General features: G+C 36.3%; 1 protein-coding gene across 1 annotated transcript in view; it reads right to left on the bottom strand.

Moving 5' to 3' along the window:
- DNAH3 (dynein axonemal heavy chain 3) overlaps positions 1–22547 on the bottom strand; it is a 63800-nt gene extending 41253 nt beyond the window's left edge. The window contains exons 1-20 of the mRNA XM_075719203.1: positions 22515–22547; positions 20851–20952; positions 18156–18381; positions 16548–16617; positions 15286–15475; positions 14573–14753; positions 12638–12833; positions 11528–11653; positions 10625–10820; positions 9167–9346; positions 8586–8722; positions 8324–8429; positions 7557–7735; positions 6005–6189; positions 4550–4673; positions 3819–3972; positions 2005–2149; positions 1518–1729; positions 1103–1194; positions 558–672 (exon numbers count right to left, since the gene is read on the bottom strand). Of these exons, the coding sequence (XP_075575318.1) occupies positions 558–672; positions 1103–1194; positions 1518–1729; positions 2005–2149; positions 3819–3972; positions 4550–4673; positions 6005–6189; positions 7557–7735; positions 8324–8429; positions 8586–8722; positions 9167–9346; positions 10625–10820; positions 11528–11653; positions 12638–12833; positions 14573–14753; positions 15286–15475; positions 16548–16617; positions 18156–18381; positions 20851–20952; positions 22515–22547 (2949 nt within the window). The remainder of the gene's footprint in view (positions 1–557; positions 673–1102; positions 1195–1517; positions 1730–2004; positions 2150–3818; positions 3973–4549; positions 4674–6004; positions 6190–7556; positions 7736–8323; positions 8430–8585; positions 8723–9166; positions 9347–10624; positions 10821–11527; positions 11654–12637; positions 12834–14572; positions 14754–15285; positions 15476–16547; positions 16618–18155; positions 18382–20850; positions 20953–22514) is intronic.
- Between the last annotated feature and the right edge of the window lie 879 nt (positions 22548–23426).

Below are 23426 nucleotides of genomic sequence, written 5' to 3'. Positions count from 1 at the left end.
GGCAAATTGCAGTTGCTTTATTTCACTGCTCTTCAACCTCACCCTCATTCAGCTTCCTGTTTCCCCCTTCTCTATGATGGTTGAAGGTAAGAAAGTAGCAAAGCAATGAGAAAGCCTGCAACATGTTTGAAGATATGAAATGGTACCTCCACTGTACACTTCTGTTTCAACGGTCAAGAGATAGATTTGTTTGTGAATGGGAAGCTAGCCAGGGATGCTAGGGAATTCTGAATTTTTGGACTGCATGTGATCTCTTGTTTCTTCTGGGAAAGTTAAAGTTGCACTACTGTCCAGCTTTCCATACAACACTGCAGAAGCTCTCAGGCTTACAGATTTGTTAGGATGAATACGTTGAGATCACAAGTTATCCAGATACAAAGGTCCAAATATAAGGATATACAGTAATGGAGACATTTGCCCAGGCTCCATGCTAAGACACCACTTTCCATCATGCCACAATGAATCAGCAGTAACTTCCCTCTAACATTTCTCAACTGGGATTCAGAATCAAAGTAATTCTTCTCAACAATATATATATCGATTTGGTGTTTACTCACAGTATCCCTGTATTTCACCAAACTGAACTGCACGTTGACCCACTCTAATTTCATTTTCTCTATTGACTTCTCTAAGGAATACTCCTTACTTGCAGCTGCTCCAATAGGTTCCAGCCTAAATTGAAATGAAACATATCTTTGAAATGTTTTTGCAACACAGCTGAAGAGTAAAAAAAAAAGCCGCTGTAGGTAGAGTTGCATAGCAGACTACCTTTCATATGGATTTGTTAATAATATCATAGACTATTATTTCAGGGAATATTTTTGCAATTTCAGGCTCATCAAGTTACAGATATTAATTTGGAGATAAATACAGACAGAAAATTCTGAGTGTGCAAATTAAGTGGTTTAGGAATATGAGTCTGTTTTTTGGTGCATTTGTGCTACAAGAACAACTGACAGTTCCATTCGTAGCTTGATAAAATACAGCTGATTTTACAGCAGGGTCTAATGGCACAGAAAAAAAACCCAAACAAACTAATATTTGGCATCTGACATGAAATACAGTGATTGTCTAAAAAAAGGGAATAGTGTAAGCTTCTTACTGATCAATATATTTTGAGAGTCCAAATTCCAGCATGTTTTTAAGAGTAGTAGTTTCATCAGGTCTGATCTCACATCCTACAATTTCACTAATCTGAAAATAAAGTAAGAAATAAAATCTACTATCAAGATGCATGTTTGTAACAGACTTCTCAAACAGCAAGAAATAAATGCTAAAGAAGTATTAATGCAACCCTCCAATTTGCTTTTCCACCATAAATTATTAATTCAAAGAAGCTCCTGCCTGTACCATAACAAATTTCAAAATTGGATCTGTCATGTGACAGAATAAAGGATCCTCTTATTGTGAAATACAGAACTATTACTGTATTTCACAGTATGGAATATATGGAGTAGTATATTGAACTGTCACTTTCTGCAGTAGAATACTCCCAGTTAAAGCAGAGTTTAAAGTACCTGCTCCCAATGTCTCTCCTTCATTCCATGGTTGCAGGCAACTGACAGGACAGGAAGATGCTGTTTAAATTTATCAACCTTATATTTCATAGTTTCTGCTAAGCGCCTAGGCCCAGCCAAATCTGGAAAACTCTTACTGAGCTTGTACATAGTCCTCCACATATTTCCAATTTCTTCAGTAATTTCATCAGCATTCAACTTCTGGAGAGATCCTGGATACAACAGTATCAAAAAAAGCACAGCAGGCACGTCAGCACAAGAAGATTGTCAGGGTGGTTTATTTACAGGTATTTATAGTCATTCTCCTTTAACTGGAAATCAATTGTGTTACAAAAAATTATCTTAATGCAAAATCCATGTCAACAACTGTATTTCACACTGCTTAACAGCATTTATTTCTTCAAAATTATTTCCTCACAATTAATCAACCCTTCTACTTAACTAACTGAAAATGACACGTTTCATCAAATGAACACCAAAGCCTCACCATTCATCCATTCCTCAGATTTGGTATGGAAATTATATGCTGTTATCCAAAGTTGCTCAAAGGGTTGTTTGTTTGCAATTATAGTTTGTAGTAGAGGAAACTGACTCTTCTCCCGCTCAAGTAACTCCTCCTCTTTATTAATAGCCTTTAAGGGAAAGAAAAGGGGGGGGGGGAGAAATCTTATTTCCATCAAAAATTCCTACTGTTGTTTAAACTTTTAAATAGGTAATATTGAATACAGTTTTTTTACATGTCATAAAGCCAGACAGATTTATAGATTTAGGCCTGTGGATTTTAGGTAAATAAGGGAACCGTGTTCTTGAAAATCCCCTAGTTATTTGTTGGTAACTTTTACTACTCAACTAATTTTAAAAAATTTGTATCTATTTTAGAAATAGTGCACCATGGCATTCAGTGAAACCAAGGCTCACAAGTTACCAACCCACTCTGAAACCTGGATTTAAGCTCCTCAGTCACATAGGCTTATAGGAATTCCTTTTCACTAGTGATTTTTTTTTTTCCTATTACAGAAACATCTGGGAGCTCCAACTAAAACAGATATTAATTGCTGTGATTATTCATGGTAAGATATTGGTTTTGTCCAAAAGACATTACAGTATAAATCAATGTGCAAAGTTTTAGATTAAAAAAAAAAATATTGCCTTCCTCATTTTACAGGTAGGGAGGTGAAGCACAGAGAAATGCTGTCTGAAATGCAGACACTGAATTCAGATTTAGTTCCAAGTCTGTGCTTTTACAATGCAGAGAGACCTTTCATAAAACTTTTAGTCATTCAATGCGAGATGCAGGCAGAGAAACTTAAAGATCCACATTCCAAGATAATTTTTAACTTCATGTATTCACTAAGCTGATTGTCATGTCTTTTAAATTGTGTGGATACACTCCTCATTGTGATCATGTGTTAAGAAACTTAAACTTAATTACTTATTCCAATCTACCTATAACAACATATCAGTGCTGTTAACTCACACTAATTAAATATCCTAGATGCCTTTAAATCAGAGTGTTGATATGTAGGACTAGCAATTTATCTAAATCCTAAACATTTAATTGGTTCAATTTTCTCTTTTGAGCAGGACTTAATTAAAATCTTGATCCTTAAGGCTCCATATATGCAGAAATCTCATTGTCTCACTGTGATTTAGAAGATTAATTAAGCCTCACAATGCCTCTGAGATCTCTCAAAGGTAACCATTCTCATTTCCCAGCAGAGGCACAGCTAAGGCAAACTATTCAAGTTAGAACCACACAGAAAGCTCTGAACAGAATCTAGGAATCTTGGCCTTCAGTTTCCTTCTAGCATCTGAAACTTCCCTTTCTGTGATATAACACATATTTAATGCCTATAGGCAACTTCTGGAAATGATACAAACAGATTAAAAGCATTTGGTTTTAATCAGAGGACAAGCAGAGGGACTGAAAACACAACTCCAGCAGCACAAACCACAGTTTAGGGAAAAAGCCACCTCCCTAACATTCTGCTCCTGCCAACTCTGCCAGAATTATTCTGTTTTCCATGGATAGCATCCTGCCACTACTGACTGCTTGGAAAGACTGAAATTCAGTATTTCAATTTAAAAAAATGCCCTAAACTTTTTTTCCCCAAAAAATATGCTCAACAACTCAGCATACAGGGACAAGAAGGTATTTGCCACATGTTTATGAATTTGGAAATTTTAAAGCCATCTTGACAATATATGGCCAGAACCCTGAAAAAAAACAGGGACAGGAACCAAACTTTTGCTCATCCAGCACATTGCAACCCACTCCATAATTGACTAATAAATACTAACCTCAAATTCTGTTAGTGCATTATCTAGATTCTTATTTAATTCTTTAAATTTCTCAGCGTTGTTCTTCATTTCTTCTATGGTCATGACATCCCGCTTTTTGTAGCTTTCTACTTCTCTATTATAACCTTCAAGAGTTTCCTTAAACTGAGAACACCTGAGGTAAAGATAGCTAAGGTAATATGATGTTCTGTTTCATTCCTTTTCAGGTTTCCATTATTTTATTAATTATAACAGGTACTGTCAAATGAAATCTGATCTCAGTACTAGTGTAAAGTAAATACAGATGCCAGTGAAAACCCATTAGTCAGTTATATCAATACTATGCAGTTCACAGGATTAGAATTCAAGGTACATTTTTAAACCTCCCAATTAATTTAGTTCACTTACATTTTCTACCTTTACTACCTGGAGGAAATAAAGGAAGAGTGAAAACAATGTAACAAAATTATGTGTAATGCTGTACTAAGCAATATAGCAAGATAAAATTATGAATATTCTAGCAACGGCCTTCATTCCTCCTTTCAGAGCTATTTAAGCATAGGAATATCCTAATCCACCCTCATCAACAGAATTTTTCTGAAATCTCCGTAATACTATAAACCAGGTTTCTTCCTTACTTTCTCAGCTCCCTTCCAAGTTTTACTTCTTTGATGTTATCTCCCTTTTACTGATAATGAGGTTTTTCTTTTCTCTAAAAATACCCAGTGAAAGAAAATGTCTTAACACCATACCTTTCAAGCAAAACCATCTCTGCATGATTCCTCCTGTTACACAACTGGTATCTACCGTTTTCAAAGATTATCTCAATCTGAACAGGCCAATGGAAAACTGTGCTATTCAGGTTTATGTCATCATCTAAAATAAAAAATAGAGATGTCTTTAAGAAAATACCTTTTAACCAATGATCTAATAGAATGGCTGTTGCAAAGAGTACGCAAAATAGCTAAAACTACATTTAGGAATAAGCTGTCTAAGAAGCTACATATTTCAAGCTGCTGGCTGCATTATCTTCACTGCAAAGAGAACTGTTCCCTAAAACAAGTTAGATTGATAGCAAATCTCTAAAATCAAGTTAAGAATGTGAAATTCTCTGCTTAAGACCTTAGCTAGGCAGAGAAAATTAGTAAGAACAGCTACTCCAGAATATCAATTCCATTCAACTACACACAGAGACAGACCACTCCTAACTAAATATATATAATATACCTACATAAGGTGGATAAAAGTAAAGTTTAAATAATTTTTAGTCCACAATGTGTAAATGCTGAATTATTCACAAAAGCTAGAGCATAATAACTACAATGAACAGACATCTCCATCTTCTTATTTGTCTATTTGTTCAGTGCACTTAGCTCATTATAACTAACTGCAGGACATGTGCTTATAAACCCAGCTACAAAGAATTTGCAGTTATGAAATACTGCGCATGCAAACACTCCAGTCCAAAATGTAACAGAAAAATGTCCTGGGTTCCACAGGCATCCTAATCTTTATCAGAAATAAATTCTAATAAACATGGCATACCCTACTTATTTCTATCACTGTCTGATCTGAGAGTGTATTCTGCTTAAGGAGAAAGGATCGTCCTGCCACTAAAATGGGTATGCATTCATATAACTGCTCTTCATTTTTATGTACAGCAAATAACATACAGGATCTGTGAATGGCACATTTTTGCTTTGAATAGAAGTGCAAACTAAAAGCAACTTCTACAGTCGTTTCCTCCACCTTGGAGAACAGCCTTTATATTAATTAAGAGCAACATGACAAGAAGCCTCCACTGATCTAACACTCCACTGCAGAGATGCAAGTTCTCACACTTTCTAAAAGCTGTCATAAAGCCTTCGAGACATTGCTTTTTAGATGGTTTTTCACTGAAGACATTTTACTGAGTAACACAGAGGTGTAACACCATTTGGCCAGATTACATGACATTAATCTGATAATGCCTAAGATTCTCTAAAACACAGAAAAAAGGACTGTCTGTGCTGTATGCCATTTCTTTAACCATTCCTTTCGGCATTGGTACATTTTGGCCTCTACTAAATTCTTTTGATTTCCTTTCTGTCACTTTTGGGGCTTTCCATTAGCATTCTAGAAGTTGCAACATTTATCCATGCAGAGCCCAATATCTATATATAAATATTTTCATATGGAGACTTTTATATTCTGTAATTGAGACATACAAGAAAGATCAGCATAGTCCATGAGGAATTCCAGTCTGTGTGCTGCTTCAGCGACCTCCTGTCTCAGTTTAAAAACAGTAACTTCACTGGATTTCTTTAAGTATGCATCAAATTCCACTAGCTCTTCAGTGTTCAGAGGCACCTCACTTACTCTCTTTGCAATTAAGTTATATTCATTGCAAATTCTACAACAAAAAGAAAACAGACATATCACCGGGATCTTAAGTGCAGAGAGATGCAAGATCTTGTTAATGGAGTTTGTCTTTTAAACAAGAATATTAAATTTCTTCATAAATTAAGTATTCAGATTGAATACACACAGCAGATAGGCATTTATTAAGGATGCCATTTTACTCTGTACAATCAGTTCTATTGTCCCACTATGTTTCCAAGAATTGATATATAATAGAATGATTGCTAAATTGGTTCCAAATTACAATTAACAATTTCCTTCCTATAGGTTTAGAATTTCCTTTTCAAGACCCAATCTGCTGCAGAAAGAAATGTTTGAATGCAGTAAGCAAGAGCTCACTTAATCATCCCACAAAACTAAAATCAAGTGCATGGTATGAAAAAGTTATAAAGAGAAAAATTACTAAACAATCAAATTTATTCTATACCGTATCTGGGAACAGAAAATACAGAAAGGAAAAAATCTTGTTTCTTTCTTTCTTTCCAGTGATACATTTTCTTGATCCAGATTCCAGTTTAGTACTGCAAATAGCTATACAGACAGCAGGCACGTAAACAGCAGCCATACACAAAGGATAGGTTCATTTAAACGAACTCAAGCCTTCGAAACGTTAGGTGTTCAGCGTAAGCTCATCGTCTAGATCCCCTCCACAGTAAGTGGAGGCAGAGAGGCCCCTCTAGACTGTGGTTCATCTCCACCTGGAGATGCTTTTTAGGTAAGTGGGTTGAACCATTTCTTTACAGTGACTGTCTCTCTCCATTCACTGTGGAAGTATTCTTTAATTGCCAGGGTTTTTTTCTGTTGGAGATTTTTCATGTTTGTTGGGGGTGGGATGGGGGTGTCTTTAATTCACAGAACCAGGATTATCCCATTACATTGTAGTCAAATTATATTTTCAAGGGTTTGGGTTTGGTTTTTTTTCCCCATCTTTACACTTGCCAAGATATGAAATCAGGACCATTACTTCCCTAGGTGGGGGGGGAGGGGGAACCACAACCCCCCCAAAAAAAGTCAGGGACGAGACAAATGCAGAGCTGCATAGTACATTCTTCATGTTACTTCAGATGGACACCAGCAGGGGAAGCAAGAACCTCAACACAAATCCTAGAAAGTCAGTAAAGGAGGAAAGAACAATGGCGTACTTCCAGTCTAATCTCTATGTACACCCTATACAGTCTAAGTTAGATATTTATTTACAAGTATTTCTGTTCCTGTTAATTTTAAATACCCACTTTGGTGTCCTTGCACATGTCTGGTCAGCAATGGAAAACCCAGCAGATGAATAAAGTTATCTCATCCACAGATACATGGCATCAGCTCACACAGACAGCAAGAACCATGCATGCTAACAACATGTACCTTTTATTTAACTCTCTGTTTTCCATCACTTCAAATTCAACCAATCTGTCTTTAAGATTTTGGGTCCGACTGCAGAGTTCCTCATTCAGTTGTACAGCATCCAGACAGAACATGGCGAGAGGGACAGTAACATGCATGGAAGCAATCTCTCTTTTCAGTTTTGTTAAGCTGTCAATCTTCTACAAATGGAAAATAATGCATCTGTTATTTTTCCCTAAAGTCTATAGATGAAAAATGCTCAACAACAACTAATTAGTCCTCATACAGCAAATGGATAATATATTCCAAATAGAAGAAGGAACAACTATTTTTCATCTTTCCAGAGCTCAGCTCCTATCCACAGATTCCAGGGCCGAAAGCTTTGCACAGGAGTATGCCATATTAAGGAACACCACAAGTTACCTAAAGAAGTATTTAGCCAGAGGCTAACTCAGGAATGCAGAGAGAAAAGTAGACAGGGCTGACTAAGGACAAGGCCATCAAAAGACCAGCAAGATGCAGATTCACCAAATACTCTGGGCAGCCTTCCACTGGACTTCTACTAAGACTCAAGAAAACCCATAGAAGGTAGCCATAAAGAAACCTCCTTCTACATTTGCACAGCAGCCCTATGGTAAGGGGCTATGCAAATTGAGATGGCTTCCCTAGTATTCCCAAGGGTAAAACAAGTGATTTGGATGAGAGTTCTTTAGGCAACACATTAGGAAGTCAAGTGTGATGTGATAACTGCTGTATGAACATGTAGCAGTTGTCAAGTTACATATTACCTCTGTTAAAGCTTCTAAAGAATGACCTTCTTTCAAGAAATCCGTGACATCTTGCTGTGCATTGTTGTTCAAAAGATTGCTGTATTTCCTGTACATGTTTAAATACCTTAAACACAGAAGGTCATAAAAACAAAGGTAAGATTCCAATGTGAAGATTCTTTATAATAAGAAACAAATTAACTCAAACTGTTTGTTTGAGTCAAATGGATAGTGTTAAGAATCTGAGGGTTTGGATGGGCAAGAGTTAACAGCCAAAACTTACTTCTGTGGACCAAGTATGTTGCTCTCAAAGATCTTTTCAAGTTTGTTCACACACTCTGAAAACAATGATTCATCTGGTTTGACTGTACTGAGACTGAGATCATCTCTTTTTAATTCTGGAAACAGAAATCTTTCTACCTAAAGGCAACCATTGCAAATACTGTAACAACACATACAATAGAAGAAATAAGGTATTCTATTACCCATTCACCCACCATTTCAAAAGAAATGTATCATTTGGTAAAAACACTGCAATGTGAAAAGAATCTGATTCATAATTAACACTTGGTTACATACGTAGTTTGCTTGCAAAAACTGTATGAAAATCAAACCAGGGCTTTAATATAACTTGAATCTGCAAAAGAACAATTCCTATGAATATGCAAAAGAACAATTCCTATGCTATCTTCTATAATCACAAAAGTTCATGATACACACATGGTATCACACAAAAGGTTCACGATACACAACCCTCATCTTTATCTTCTGTTTGTCAGTTTTCTGCCTCATTCATAACTTTTTACATCATAGACAGTTTTTATTCATATTGCATTTTGTATGCAGCTATAACTTATCCAGTACCTTTGGAAGTTCCTCAGCACTTTGCAGGATCTCCTTGAAGCAATGACTGATTAAATCCCAACATTCTTTCAAAGGTGGCTCAAAGACAATCTTGGGTTCTTCCACACTGAGTTTGACTGTTAGTATCTGAGGTACAAAGAACAGCATTTCTTGATATGGTTCTGTAAAATCATTTCCATCCTTAGGGAAAAGAATGAAAATCGTACATGTATAAAGAAATCAGCTATAACTATAATAATTTTTAAAAGATTCAAACTCCCCCAAATCTCTTAACTACACAGCACCAATGGGATCTTCGTCCCTGATTTTTACTCAAAACACTGATGCCCCGATACCACAAGATTTTAAGGTGCCAACTCCTAAATGAAGTTGGAATTAGGGATTAGGAGACTGGATTTAAGCCTAATTGCCTTGATTTTCCCTTAAGTAACAGAAGTAAAGCACTAATTACTGTACAGAACAAAAGCTCTAAAAAAACATCCATAATGCCTATCAGAAATCAAATCCAGAATCAAATACAAGATCCTGGTTTTTTAATTGCGTTGTATGGTTAGTAAGAACTCCCCTACCCCCAAATTGCCTTTACAGTAATGGAGTCCTAATCCGTGACTAGACTCCTAATGCAGATGCTACAATGATTTAAAAGAAAAACCCAAACAAAAAACCACACACAAAACCAAACCCAAACCAACCAACAAGACAAAACAAACCTGAAAAAAACCCCAACCATCAGCAACACCATCATCACCCAGATGCAAGGCTTAGTGTAAATTTGACAGCATATTGTATTAAGTGTGATCCTCTGGCTGCAATGTGGTATTTAATCTGCCACATTTACTCTGTTTAAGTATGTTTCATTTTGTCTTACCATGGCAGATCCTGGGTGATCTGATATTTAAAGAACCTATTTCCACTAAGAGGCAACTTTATCATAGCCAAAACAGTGGTAGAAACTGTCATGGTATAATGTTTATTATAATTATGTGCATTGCGTGAAAAAATACAGGGCAGTCATTCAGTACGGACAGAGACACGGCATACATAAATTACCTCTGCAAAGGACTACATGCATGACTAGGCACACTTTTGACTTCAAAGGGGATTATTCACGTGCTTTCAGAAAAACATGTTTAAGTGTTTTGCCTGGTTAAGGCCAAGAAAAATAAAACTAAAAATTAAAAAAAAAAATGCACACTAACTCAAGACAGAGTTGAAAACTACTATAAACTGCTAGTTGTAACCCTAGGCCTGCAAAATGATTATTCAAGTGAGTGGTTCTTGACCATGCAAAGAAAATTCCACTCAGTATGCACAACTGTTTGAAGGATCCAGCCATTTTTATGGAGGCAGGAGTTATTTGGGATATTTTAGCCTTCAAAGAGCATTACATTTTATGGCTATATGAATTATTATCTCTATGTAACACTGAAAACTGTAGATACGCTTCACAGCATATACCTTGTGGATCATAAAAAATGCAAGAAGATCTTCTAAGGAGTTAAGAACCATCTCACGTAATTGTAATGACATTAGAGTTGCCACCGAACGAAAATAGCTTTCAACTTGCTGAGAGGAATCACAGTCATTTTCAGGAGCAAAATGAAGCCATTTCCTTTTTTGATCAAGAAAAATGGATGCACAAGTTGGGATCCACCTACAATGAAATAATATGGAGACAAAGTTTTTAAAACCTTATTAGTCTTACTTTGCTCCTTGCAATGAAATCTAAGCTCAGAAGTTACCCAAAGAATGAGCAAAATTCAAAGGGCTAGCAGAGAATTGTTAACTAGATGTCAAACAAAACTGTACCTACCAGGACTTAGAGGAAACCTGAATTTTTAAGCTAAGGATTCTTTTTATAATGGGCCCCTACTATTAGTTTAAATTAATATTAATACATAAAATACTAGTGACTATGAAATTATTAGCACTAAATGGGAAACTTGAGTCTAGAAGAGATCTCAGGTGGCAGAATGCAGTCACCTAATATAATGGGCTATTACCTCATATAATCTCTTTCTTGAATTGATCAATTTCCATAATTAAAAGAGTTAGGTTTTCTATCACCATTTTTATAGATTTAGACTGCACTCCTCCCATGGTTAGAAACCTAATTTCCAGTCTACACTTACTCATAGTCAGTTTATTCCCATTTGCTCTTGTGCAAGCACTCTTGCAGTTTCAAAAGCTCTTTCAGCATCCAGATGTTTATCCCTCTCTGCTATTTTCCCCTTTGTTTTGGCAGCCTTGTGGTTGGGACTAGTGTCAGCTCAGTCTAAGATCTGTTTTAAAAAGGGAGCTTCAAGTAAATCAGACCCTAAGATACTCTATTTATCTACTGTTACTACAGTTGGCACTGACTCGTTCTGAAGAATATTGTGAGCTTCCACACAGTGTCTTCGAACGATCTCCTCAAATTCAGTAGGCAACAGTGGCAGGTCTCTACAAAGTATTTCTGCAGTGCGAACAAATCTTAGATGACTATACCTATGGAAGTAAACCAAATAGTAGATATTTTATGAAATTCTGTTCTAAAAAAAAATGTGAAATAGAGTCAGGAAGGTCTCATATGTATTTACGAACACTAATAACATAATTTCATTGATGCATATCATTTCATTCCTAAGCTGTCTACCAAGCGCACTTCTAACAGGTTTTTTGCTACTGGCAAACAAAAAAGGCTTTGCAAATTTCACTTTGCACTTGTTATATTTAAAATTGTGTTAAATTTTTTTGCTAAAATGGTCAGAATAATTTCTTGTCCTTTTCCTAGATTCATTAGTGTATCCAGGCATTAAAGAACATACAGAATGACACCTACTGCTTCTATTCTGTATTAATAGTAATAAGTATCTATCCTGGCCACCCTGAGGGGAAAAAAAATAAAATTTCATCAGCATGGCGTATATCACAGCCTGTACCATACAAGAGCTTAAATTCCTGGCAATGTTACTTAAATACAAAACCAGTTCTTAGGATTACTAACTACCATATTTAAGTTCGTAAGAAAATATATTTCAATTTTCAAAAGTCCCCAGAACAACTTCCAATTAAGACATCTGAAAGAGACTCAATTTTAAGAGTTAATTTTGTTAATTTCAGGAATCAAGATGAGAATTCCAAATCACTATTTACTTGAGCATTGAATCTTAATTTAGGGATAACGTCTTTTAACAAAGGGGATGATCTTTTCATAGCACAAAGTTATCCACTCTTCACTGTGGACACATAAAACATGTTCATGTTTGCATTCAGAGTCTGCAGGAAACAATCATTTTATATTGAAATTCTTACAGGCTCAGAAAAAAAAGTTTCTTCAGAAAACAGAACAGATTTTGCCACTTTCTCTCTACTGGCTCCCCCAGGATCTCCATCGCATATGTAGAGGAATCAGCAGATGCACTCTCTAACCAAGCCATAAAATAAAAACATTCTCAATTTAATTAAGATCCTATGAACGAGACATCTTACTGAGAAAGCCAGAGCTGTTGCAAAATGGGCATCAACGGATTCGCTATGAATAGATTTCCTTCATTCCAGCTTTTCACTTCTTTGTAAGAGCTGTGCCATGGGACTGGTGCACGGACTACTCTCTGGGGAAAAGGGCGCGGTGTACTTCCAATAAACAGTCTCTCTCTCTCAGCTGGATCCATCAAGATGTAATCGACTAGAATAAATCACATCTATCATGGTGAGACTGCATGTATGATCAAAACCTATATAGGAAAACACAGTAACTCCATAGTTCAGGAAGTCGTAGAATTCTGCACATTTAAAACATATACACTGTCATATAGTTATTTGCATGTTTTTAGGATGAAATACAGCACAATGATCAAATTACCAGTTTGATATATAAATGATATGTAAAATTATTTCAGAAAAAGAAAACAAGAATTGGTCCTGGTTCTAAAAACAGGAGGCAGGAGAAACGGTTTTTCCTTCTGTCTTTCCAGGTGAAGCACATTTATTTCATGCTTCAATTCTTCGTCCATAAACCAGAGATGAAAATATCTCTCTTTCAAGGATTATTTTAGAAGGCTTCTTCAATGTTTGTGAAACACAGGAATGTTATGAATCATCTGTTGCATCTAGGAAGGATATGACATTCAAAGGGCTTGTCTGTGATCTGCGAAATGCCAAAACTCATGTGCCACCAGTTCCAACCAATGGCCCATTATATATGAGATTAATAAAGGCTGGGAAGCAGACTCACTACCCCTTGTTGGCACTGGCATTACCACAAAAAGGGACTGCAAGCACTGAAATTGTGACATTGATAAAAGGTAAATTAAAAGGGTAATTAGAAAGATATCAGAGACTATAGAAGGCAGAGTGAAAAAACTGTTCAATCTCTCCTTTTTATGTTGTCATGAATGAGAGGCCACACCTACTTACTGGTCAATATAGTGAAGGAAATTGAAAGGAATTATTTCACAAATCCAAGAAAACTGTAAGACTACTGGAAAGCAAATAGAAGAAATGTCATGTTCTACAGAACTGTCTCTTTCACATTCATTTTCAGATGGGCATTACCGAATTTCAAGGATTATGACATTCTTTTGTATTTATTTATATATGATGATCTTCTATTTGTTGAACATCAGCAGTGTAATCATGCACATTAATGTATCATCTAATTTTCCTTAATCCTGGAATGCCTTAAATGAAATTCTTTGAACTTGTGACATGATCCCAGTGTAACATCTGACTTCACTGGAGTTATGAGACAGATGAATTTGGCTGTTAACAGGTATCACTGACTTACTGCAGAATAACAAAAAAGTTAGTCTGGGAAGTATCTGTTAAAACAGCCTAGTTTACCCTCTCCCCCCATCAGCATCAAATATACTTGGACTGCTGTTGACAGATACTTTTCTATCATGCACTTCAAAGCATCATTCATCAATGAATCAAAGCACATTCATAATGAATAATCTGCTGCAGTGCTTCATGATCTTTATAGTCACAACGTCACAATTAGAAAAGTTCTTATCCAATTTCTTTTGCTAGAAATCAAGGTGATTACTCCTTGTCCACCATCATTTGATCAAGCCCCTCTTTATACATTTGACGAGATGATGCAGAACTATGCATTTTGAATGAGATTTGGATTAGGAATGTGAAATTGTGTAAGTATGGACCAAACGATTCTATGCACCCAGAGCTACTGAACTTGGAAATGACTATGTTTAAGTGACGGGATGTAGGGTTTAGTAAATAGATATTTGTTGAAACTGGAATGTTATGTAGCATGATCACAGACTATATTCTCTCAGATATCTATTGCAGTTCTACTGACCCCAAAGGAATTCTCCATGGGTGCTAAGAATAGAACGCAGACTTGCTGTCAAAGTGCAATAAATGTTTACATACTCTGAATTGCTAAGAGATTTTGAGTCTTACCAATGGCTTTCATGAGGCTGATACGATAGTCTGCCTTAATCTCTTCTTTTAAACTTGCAAGTAAATCTGGGTTAGCAAGAATGTGAGTTGGAATATGCTTTAAAATTACATTCATCACTTCCTTATCCTGAGGTGCCAGCATGTCTTCCCGCACTCCATTATATATGTAGTAACAGTACCGCTAAAAAAATGTTAAAAAATTATGCTTATTGTATGAATTTTCTGACAGATAATGAATTACTACAAAATATTTTTAGCTTTTCTATCACTCATCCCTTTTCCACAATTGAAAGGTGTTTGAATATAATGGATTTTGGCTACCTTTTGGTTCTTTTTAAAGCACTGCCAATGCCTGACATTTTTACAGTACTTCCATCTGTTTTGATGTAAGCATATATACCAATAGAACTGAGTGCAGCATATTAAATTACTGATCTCTGAAGTACTAGCCAACAATGTGAGAGGTTAAGAATTTGGGAAGATAATTCTGCTTGCAAACCCATCAGAACAAAAATCAGACTGAGTAGTTAGAGAAACAAATGGGAAAGGAGTTAACAATATTTAACAACAGTTTGCTATATTGAATATTTACATCTTCTAAACCTCATGCACTGCCTTCTTTTCTCAACTACTTTTAAGTAAAAAGCTTACAGACCCATAATGCAGATAATTACTGCTGCTACTCTTATCTTAAAAAGTAATTATATAAATACCTCTATATCATTTCTTGAAGGTGGCTTTTCTCGCTTACTTATCTCCTTCTCATGTAAGTGCATGATAACAAATTGTTCTTCTGGGGTCAATGGTTGGTTGTCTGTATAATGCATGACATGTAATTCTGGCATATGAGCAGGTGCACGCAGTGGAATGGGATCCAAACTGTTTAACAAAGTTGGTGTACTTCTGAAAAAAAAAAGAATAGAAGATTAGTGAATAAAGAAGCAGTAATGGATTCTCAAATCAATATGGACAAATGACAAGCATTATATAAACCACTTACACTCACTGAGGACAAGTATGACCTATGAATTTAACTACTCATTAAAAAAACCTTAGTAAAATTGTATAACATAGCATATGACTTTAAGAGAAAGAATACAATCATGTAAACCTTACAACTGCACAGTATCACTCAGACAGGCAGTGTCTTATAAGCAATTCTATCAGAGCCGGACCTACTAGCACTGTTATTTAGGTTGCCCAAGATCTCCACCTATTTTCAGGTGATTATCTTACCAAAATCTTAACAGTCTGAGCCAAAAATTCAAATTGGCTCATTTGCATAAACGTTACACTACAGACTTCATTTTCATGATTATATGCTGTTTTCTATAGGGCCTTTGTCCACACTGTTCAGGATGAACAAGACTCAGCCAACAAGCTGTCACTCCATACTTGATTTACTTCACATTATCAAGTCCTTATATGAAGAGAATTTAAACATCCCTTTTCTTTTTTTATGGAACTCATCACCATGTTATCTTAACATGGAGTAAGAAAGTTACTGTCATAGCACTTACAGAGAGGACTATTTCCTTATTTTACAGAACACAAGTACAAATAAGATAAAAAGAAATATTGACTACAGCAGAGCACCCAACTTGACACAACTCTAGTATCATTACAGAGCATTTAAACACTCACAGCAAAACTGAGAGAACTCATTTCTACAGTCTGCATCTCTATTAACTAAACTCTGGGTTCTCAAGACAGTAATCATGAAAGGAAGACCTTTCCTTTAGCATGCCTAAGACTGAAATTTGTCCTGCCACAAAGAAGCAGTTAAAGGTGCTTGCTTAACATGCCATGGAACTGCAGTCTTGATGCACATATATATATTTTTTTAGAGACTTAACATTTCACGCTTGGATGCTTAACATAGCATCCAAGTAAAAAGAAATATTAAATCACAACTCAGATATCTAGACTGGTTGTAATAATCTGTATCTTTATAACATTACAGTACATTCATTACCTATCAGAATTCCATTGACTTCTTTGCGTACGTTTGAGCTTTTTCCTAGAAGGATCAAATTCTTTTGAAGCTTTAAGCACCAGTTAAGAAAACCACATACAGGAGTATTTTTCAAGTAAGATATTATTTCAGATTAGTGAAAAACAGAGCTAAGTCAATTATTTGGATAATGAAATAACAGAAAACAACAATGCCACAAAGAAGCCTTTAGTTTCGACTTAGCATTTAGCAAGACATAAAAATTATGTGTTAAATAATCTTGCTGATTCTGGGACTACAAACTAGCTTCAGAAGGGCATTCAGCTCATGCTTAAGACTTCAGTGCTTACTTATCTCCCTGCACAAACCGTATTTTCTGCACTGGGACTTTCTATTTTGAATATAAAAGCACTTCTATAAGATGTATAGTTCCAATAGTGCACACGAAAAATATGAGAAGTACGAACTATTACCATGTGCTTTTCAGAGTACAAGTAAGCAGGTCTTTTAACAAAATTAATACATCATGCCTTTTCACCAAGAAAAGTACCATGACCTGCTTCCCACATCCAACCCATGTACTGGAGAAGTACATGGAGTAGAAGAATCAGGTGTATGATAAAGAAACTGTCAAAGAGACTCAATGAACAAAACCAAACCCTTCTTACATAGCATACCAGGGGACTAAGTAGATATTGAAGCTATTATGTCTCATCTATCCCAGGGAAATGAAACAATTTCTAACACTTCAGGGAAGCCAAGCAACAATGTAGGATGAGTATATTCACAGACAGACTGACAGTATGTAGAAAACTATGGTTTATGAATGTCTTACCCTTGATACAGAGGACATTTAACTGATAATTAGGAAATAAAATTCATTAATAACCTACTCGCTTCGGAATTTTCAGAGTAAGTAATGGAGTTAATTTGACACCTGCAACTGGTAAGATACTTAAAAGCCTAAACAACTTGTTTTCATAAAATGTTTGACATATACATATTGGTAAACTTAAATAGCAAGAGTATTACAACTCAACCTTATTTGGTTTATATCATAATGTCATGTTGAATCAACAGCATATCATATCTGATATTGTAAGATTTACATAGGTATGCACAGTTTACTAACAAACACATCAATTACATGGTTTAGATGTAAACAGTGTATTAAGCAACATTACTTGGATTTGATCCTCAAGTAAACATTTTAATGCCTGTTGCCCATCTTGTTTTGCTATGCAAGACTCATGAACATGAGCATAACAAGGGTGCACACTGTATTTGTTTCTGTTTCCCTGTTGGTACTAACTTTTACTTCTAGCAATAATAAGAGCTAACTTCTATTTTGTTCATTTTCTGCTTTGCAAACAATTCCCTCCAAATAATTGCATGTGATTATTTGGAGGGCTGAACCTAACTAATTAATCAGAAACTGGCCTTACCTTTATTAAAGTTATGCATACTTTTGGAAATTTGTCTATACTGACCATGAGGTGACAAGCTCATAAGTGTTTATTAGGGATAAGTGATTTTTCCAGGGATGACGCCTTAACAGATAAGCAATTAGAGATAAAAATATATAGAACAAGCAAGGCTAAACTTATAAACACATTCAAATACGGATACGCGGTGAGGCTGTTCTCTGCTCCGCTGAACCCAGTGATGTCCCTGTCATTGAAGAGGACTTTAATTTGTGCACATTTTTCAATTTTAAATCCCGTGCAGTAAGAGTATAGTTATTAGCTATGGAGTCACTTGGGCTTCGGTAGTAACTCTGTTCTTTGAATGGAGCTGCCAAAGTCCATGATGCTCGTTGCATCAAGGGAGGATAACAGCTGCTCTTAAGGACAAGCTGAAATTGGAAAAAAAAGCAATAGGTTTGCACAGCACAATAATTTAAAGAGTCTTCTTAGAGCTAGAACAGGGTTAAAGATCAATTAGTATAAAGAGCAAATACATAGCTCTGACTCAGAGTCATTTGACCACCAATCTATTTTTAGATCCCAATACTCCACACATGTGTAAGAATAATTCTACACAACGCTTCAGTAGGAGTACTCGTGCATTTTTTTACATAATCAAATAAGAGAAGGCATTAGTACATTATCTACTAATGTCTACTCCCCCACATCTCCATCTTGCTTCTTTCCTTCTTCCCCTTACATTTACTTAAATTTAGAAAATTCTTACTCCTCAAGCCTTTGTTAATGACCTGTCTACTTTTAACACTCAATCCTTGTAATAGTTGAATAATACAAGTTAACAAATTCAGCTCTCATCTTTCTCTCTCTCCCACATCAGTACAGGATTTGTAATAGACTTCTGTCTGTTCATTCCATGTTTTCTCAGGTGACCTGGTATCTATTGATTGGCTTGTCATCAGTCCTGATGTCTAAACTTTAATGAGATAACTCACAGGCATAAGGGTCGTGGGACTGAGAAGTATGTTTCTGATCAAGATACCCTCAGAGAGGAAACATACATAAGATAGAATCATGAATGTACTTCATACCATGGTTCCTAAAGCTCTTAGCCTAAATTCATATTTAGCTTGTTTCTGTATTACATCTTGTTTAATGATTTTTTACTTCATTGGAGTAACACAGCCATATCCCTATTACCCATTTCTTCCTCTTTACAATGCAGCACTACCGTCATCAGTTTTAGACCATTCTTTAAAAAAACTTCTAAATACGTTCATGACATCCCATCTTTGGTTCCCTCATTTCACTTGCCTTTCCCTCAGGAGCTGTAGTTAAGCTCATCTTCTCAGCATTTTATGACCTCTGAGAGGACAGCATACTAAAGCATAAAACAGCTTCTTTTCATCTAACCTATAGGCAGCTATGAATTATTTTTTTCTAGTTTATCATGAGCTTTAGTGAGAACAACAATACAGTTTGTCAATCTGAAATACAGGCTAAGGCAAGATTATTACATCTGCCTTGCATTTTTCTTGTGACTTGACAGGGCTAATCTTATCAGCAAAGAAAAAGGCATTCACACTACTGCTGCAATCATACTCCCTTAAATTAGCTTCTGAAAGTTCATAGAATCTTTTCAATTCAATTTCTTCCACTGCACGCACTAGACAGGTGGGTAGGTTTCTGAATTACAGTTTTGGGAGACAAACCGATACAAGAATTAAAAATAATTCAGAGATATGGAGATTTTCCCCAGAAAGTCACTCGGTATCTTCAGGAAATGCTGAAGTCAGCATAAGCTCTGAATTCTCATCTCCTCTCTTAATTAGGCCTGCTTTGTAAACTATATTCTTTCTTCCCCACTAGGTAGAACAACTTTCTGGGTGCAGAGCAGGTGCCTTCCTAATGGTGATACTCATGAGGACCCCTTGGGCAAAACATTGGTCAGAGAGGAACAGCTGTTTCTGGAGAAGTCAGTCACCTGGCAAAAATCTACTGCTTATGTGACACAAAAATTTCAGGACTGGCTAAATCAGCTCCCATGTCTTATATAAACCCTTAACACATCCCCAGAAGACCAACTGATTTTTGGATGAAAATAAAAGATTTTTATGTAAACCTTCAATGAATAATTTTCACTTTTTTACCATTATTCTAGAGTATGTTTCACTTAAAATTTCCTATTTTCAAACAAAGTCCAAAATAACCCATTTTCCATCAGAAACTAGTTCAATTTCTTCACAAACAGTATCTTTCTAAAGAAAAATATCTCACATGAACTGAAGTGCTGACACAAATGAGCCAAATGAGCATTTGTGAGGCACTTACGGTGAGGAAAGCCAGTTTTCTCTTCTTCCTCCCTCTAAGTGCTGTCACACATAACTTTTATTTGTGTCACACAGCATAGGTTGTAGTTGTGCAGCTGTACAAGCTATCCATTCTGATCAATGCTGCACCTGTCAAACTCTCAGCTGGTTTTGGAACAGCAGTACAACTTTTTTTTGGGCTCTGCCATAAAGTATTGGGGGCGAGGCGGAAATCACAATTTGTTTCGAAGAAAAATATTTTTACTATTTGTTTCCTTCCCCAGAAACTTAAACTCAAAATATTTAATCCAAAATTTATCAGCAAATAATTTAACTATAAATTTAAAGAACAGATTTAAACTGCCAAGGTTTAACATCCAAATCATAACAGAAGTTGTAACAACACTTTTCTAAATAAGAGCAGCTCTAATGAAGTACCTGACAATCTGCTTAGTACTTTAACTTAACAATTTAAATAGTTTTTCCTATCTTTACTTCATCTGCCTAAGGTCTGGTAATATATGATGCCTAAAATCGTGCTAGCACATGTAATTTAATGCGTATCCTGACACGAGGGGGGAGAGCACATACCTGATACAATTCTGAAGGCGCAGCTGAAGCAGAAGCAGGTAGGGGCGGTAACTCTGGTAACCGTTTTGCATGACTCATGTTATAGACAGAATCGGTTTGTGCCTAGAGACAAATGAAAAACAACTTCAAACACATTTATGAAATACACTGTTTTGAAAAAGATTCATTCCGAAAGAGCAGAGACTTTCGGTTTTCATTGAAAATGACGTATTGCAACTTTTCTAATTTCAAGTAAATGGACATTCCGTGGAGTGGGTTCCTCAGCAAAACAGGTTTTCAGACTGCACTGTTTTATGTAGTAATTTAATAAACCTTCTAATCACAATAAATATCAGATTAAAAAAAAACATTTTTATATCACTGAAAGCAATTGAAATTGTTTTAAATATTTTTAGTTATACTAAAAACTCCACATGTTGTGCAGAGTTTGTAATGGTATAAACACTGGATATTAAAATATTAAAGCCTATCAGACTGCCAAATTGACAGTGAAACAGTCCAAGTTGTGTGAACTGCAGAACAGAAATGCAGGGCATCACTGGGGAGAAAAAAACCACTAGATTTTCTTCATCTCTGTAATGACCCAGTTCCAGAAGAAGCTATATTGCCAGGATGCCACCAGAAGAACAGATTGCTGACAAGGACTCTGCAAAGTATTTTAATACAAATGTCAGAATACCTAATACGTCTTAGGACTATGTTCCACATCCTCAAGGTGACAATACTTTGAGGTGGCCTTCCAGGACTCCATACAAAGTTCTCTAAGGATATGTTCTCAGAATTATTTAGCCTCACAGTGTTTTAAGGTTTTTTGAGTGGCAACTTTCCTTAGTACAGGCCAAAACCTCACCCCTAGTTGGCTCCGAGTTTCAAATTTGTTTAGGAGATTCATGAGGAACAAATTCCCAAATACACAGTGACACTATCAGAAAAAGGAGGTGGACGTATGTGGTATCTGAACACCAGTAAATTAAATCACCATGAAAGAGTAAGTTATTACCCAATAAAATTATGTTTGCCTAATGTATAATCATTTTTCACATAATTTTTAATATATTTTTGGCAAGTGGTTATTGTTTTCTGATATATGACTAGAAAACTAGGCCGCCAGAACCTAGTTTTCCAGCAGACAAAATAGTGCCCTCCTCAATATCAAAGTAGAGCCCACTTAGAAATAAAATTTGAGAAAGGACTGATCTGATTTACCTCCTTGGTATTCCCCAGCATGTCCCTGCACAGACACATAGAAATCAAGACATTATCACTGACAGACATATTTCACTAAAGACAGCATGAATTGTTCTTGATTAATGACTAAAGGACTGGGCCTTAGGGTACTTTAAAAATGAATAAACCATGCAGTTTATTAGGAGATTTGTTCATTCTTAAAGGTACAAGAGTTATTAAGAAAGCCATTACTCATTCTAAAGCAAGTCTTGATTTACATGCCACCTAACCTTTCAAAAAGTTAAATACTTGAGCAAAGGAATTCTTAATAAGAAGTATATTATAAAGGCTTAGGTCCAAAGAATATTCAACAAGAATGAGTGTCTTTAAATAAGAGTTCTTCCAATGTCAAACCACTAGCCAACAGTAATGGCCAATTTCATCTGAAGTTTTGAAAAAGTTGTCGATCTTTCACAGTCACTGCAGAAAGAACTTACCCTCAGGAGCCCTGGGCTCTGTGTTGGCTTCATTTTGCTTTGTTTTTTGTTTGCTTAGAAGTTTTTGGTCCTCCCCTTTATAAGCATCCTTGTCGTTACACACACTGGAAAAGAATGAGAGACTCATTTCAAGTACTACACAAGGTGTGAAAACAATCAGTTTCCTATCCCAACTGCCAGGAAGAAGGAAAATCTCTCCCCCAGCTCCCTTCTTCCTCGTTTACAACGCTAAGCTTTCTCCCTCCAAACCACACGCCCCCTTTTTCTCCATTCCTCTTTAAGCTCATTTTTCACCTTAATCTTTCTGTCTCCAGACATCTTTCAAGCAAGACTTTTTCCACCCTGCTCTTTTCACTTTCTCCAAAACCAGTTTCCTTCCCACTGCCTGTTCTCTTCTCATGTCCCAGGGGCTCCGGGCCCTTAATTGTGGTTTACAGCAGATGGAGCCACGCATTACTTGCCATGAGAAATAAGCACACATCAAAAGGAATGGGAAAAGAGAGAGACGCCCTGCGTGCCTTACACATCCACAGAGTGTGCGAGTGAGCAGGGTAAGAACAGGTACGACCTGCAGACACCCTTGTTACCAGTCCCTCTGCCTGTTCCAGCTTGGTGAACTTCTCTGACGCTTTGCCTTTCAGTCCTCAGCTTCGTTGCCCCAGTTACAGCATAGCTGGTGCTTGGAGACAGCAATTCCCTCCTCCCTCGCCTCCCCAGCAGAGAAAAACCAGCCCCTTTCAGCGCAGTGTTGCACCAAGCTGTGGTCAGGGAGATTCAGTTCTGGAACCAATGAGCACTGTACAGTTCATTTTACCCCTGAAACCTACTAAAAACGTAGTCCTAAGACATCTGAGATATTCTGACATTTGTACAAAAACACTGCACACAGCAAGGGAGCTTAGGAAGAACTAG

This window comes from Pelecanus crispus, chromosome 11, assembly GCF_030463565.1.
Source record: "Pelecanus crispus isolate bPelCri1 chromosome 11, bPelCri1.pri, whole genome shotgun sequence".
In the NCBI taxonomy this organism is placed as follows: Eukaryota; Metazoa; Chordata; class Aves; order Pelecaniformes; family Pelecanidae; genus Pelecanus; species Pelecanus crispus.
This window is presented reverse-complemented; position numbering and strand designations above follow the sequence as displayed.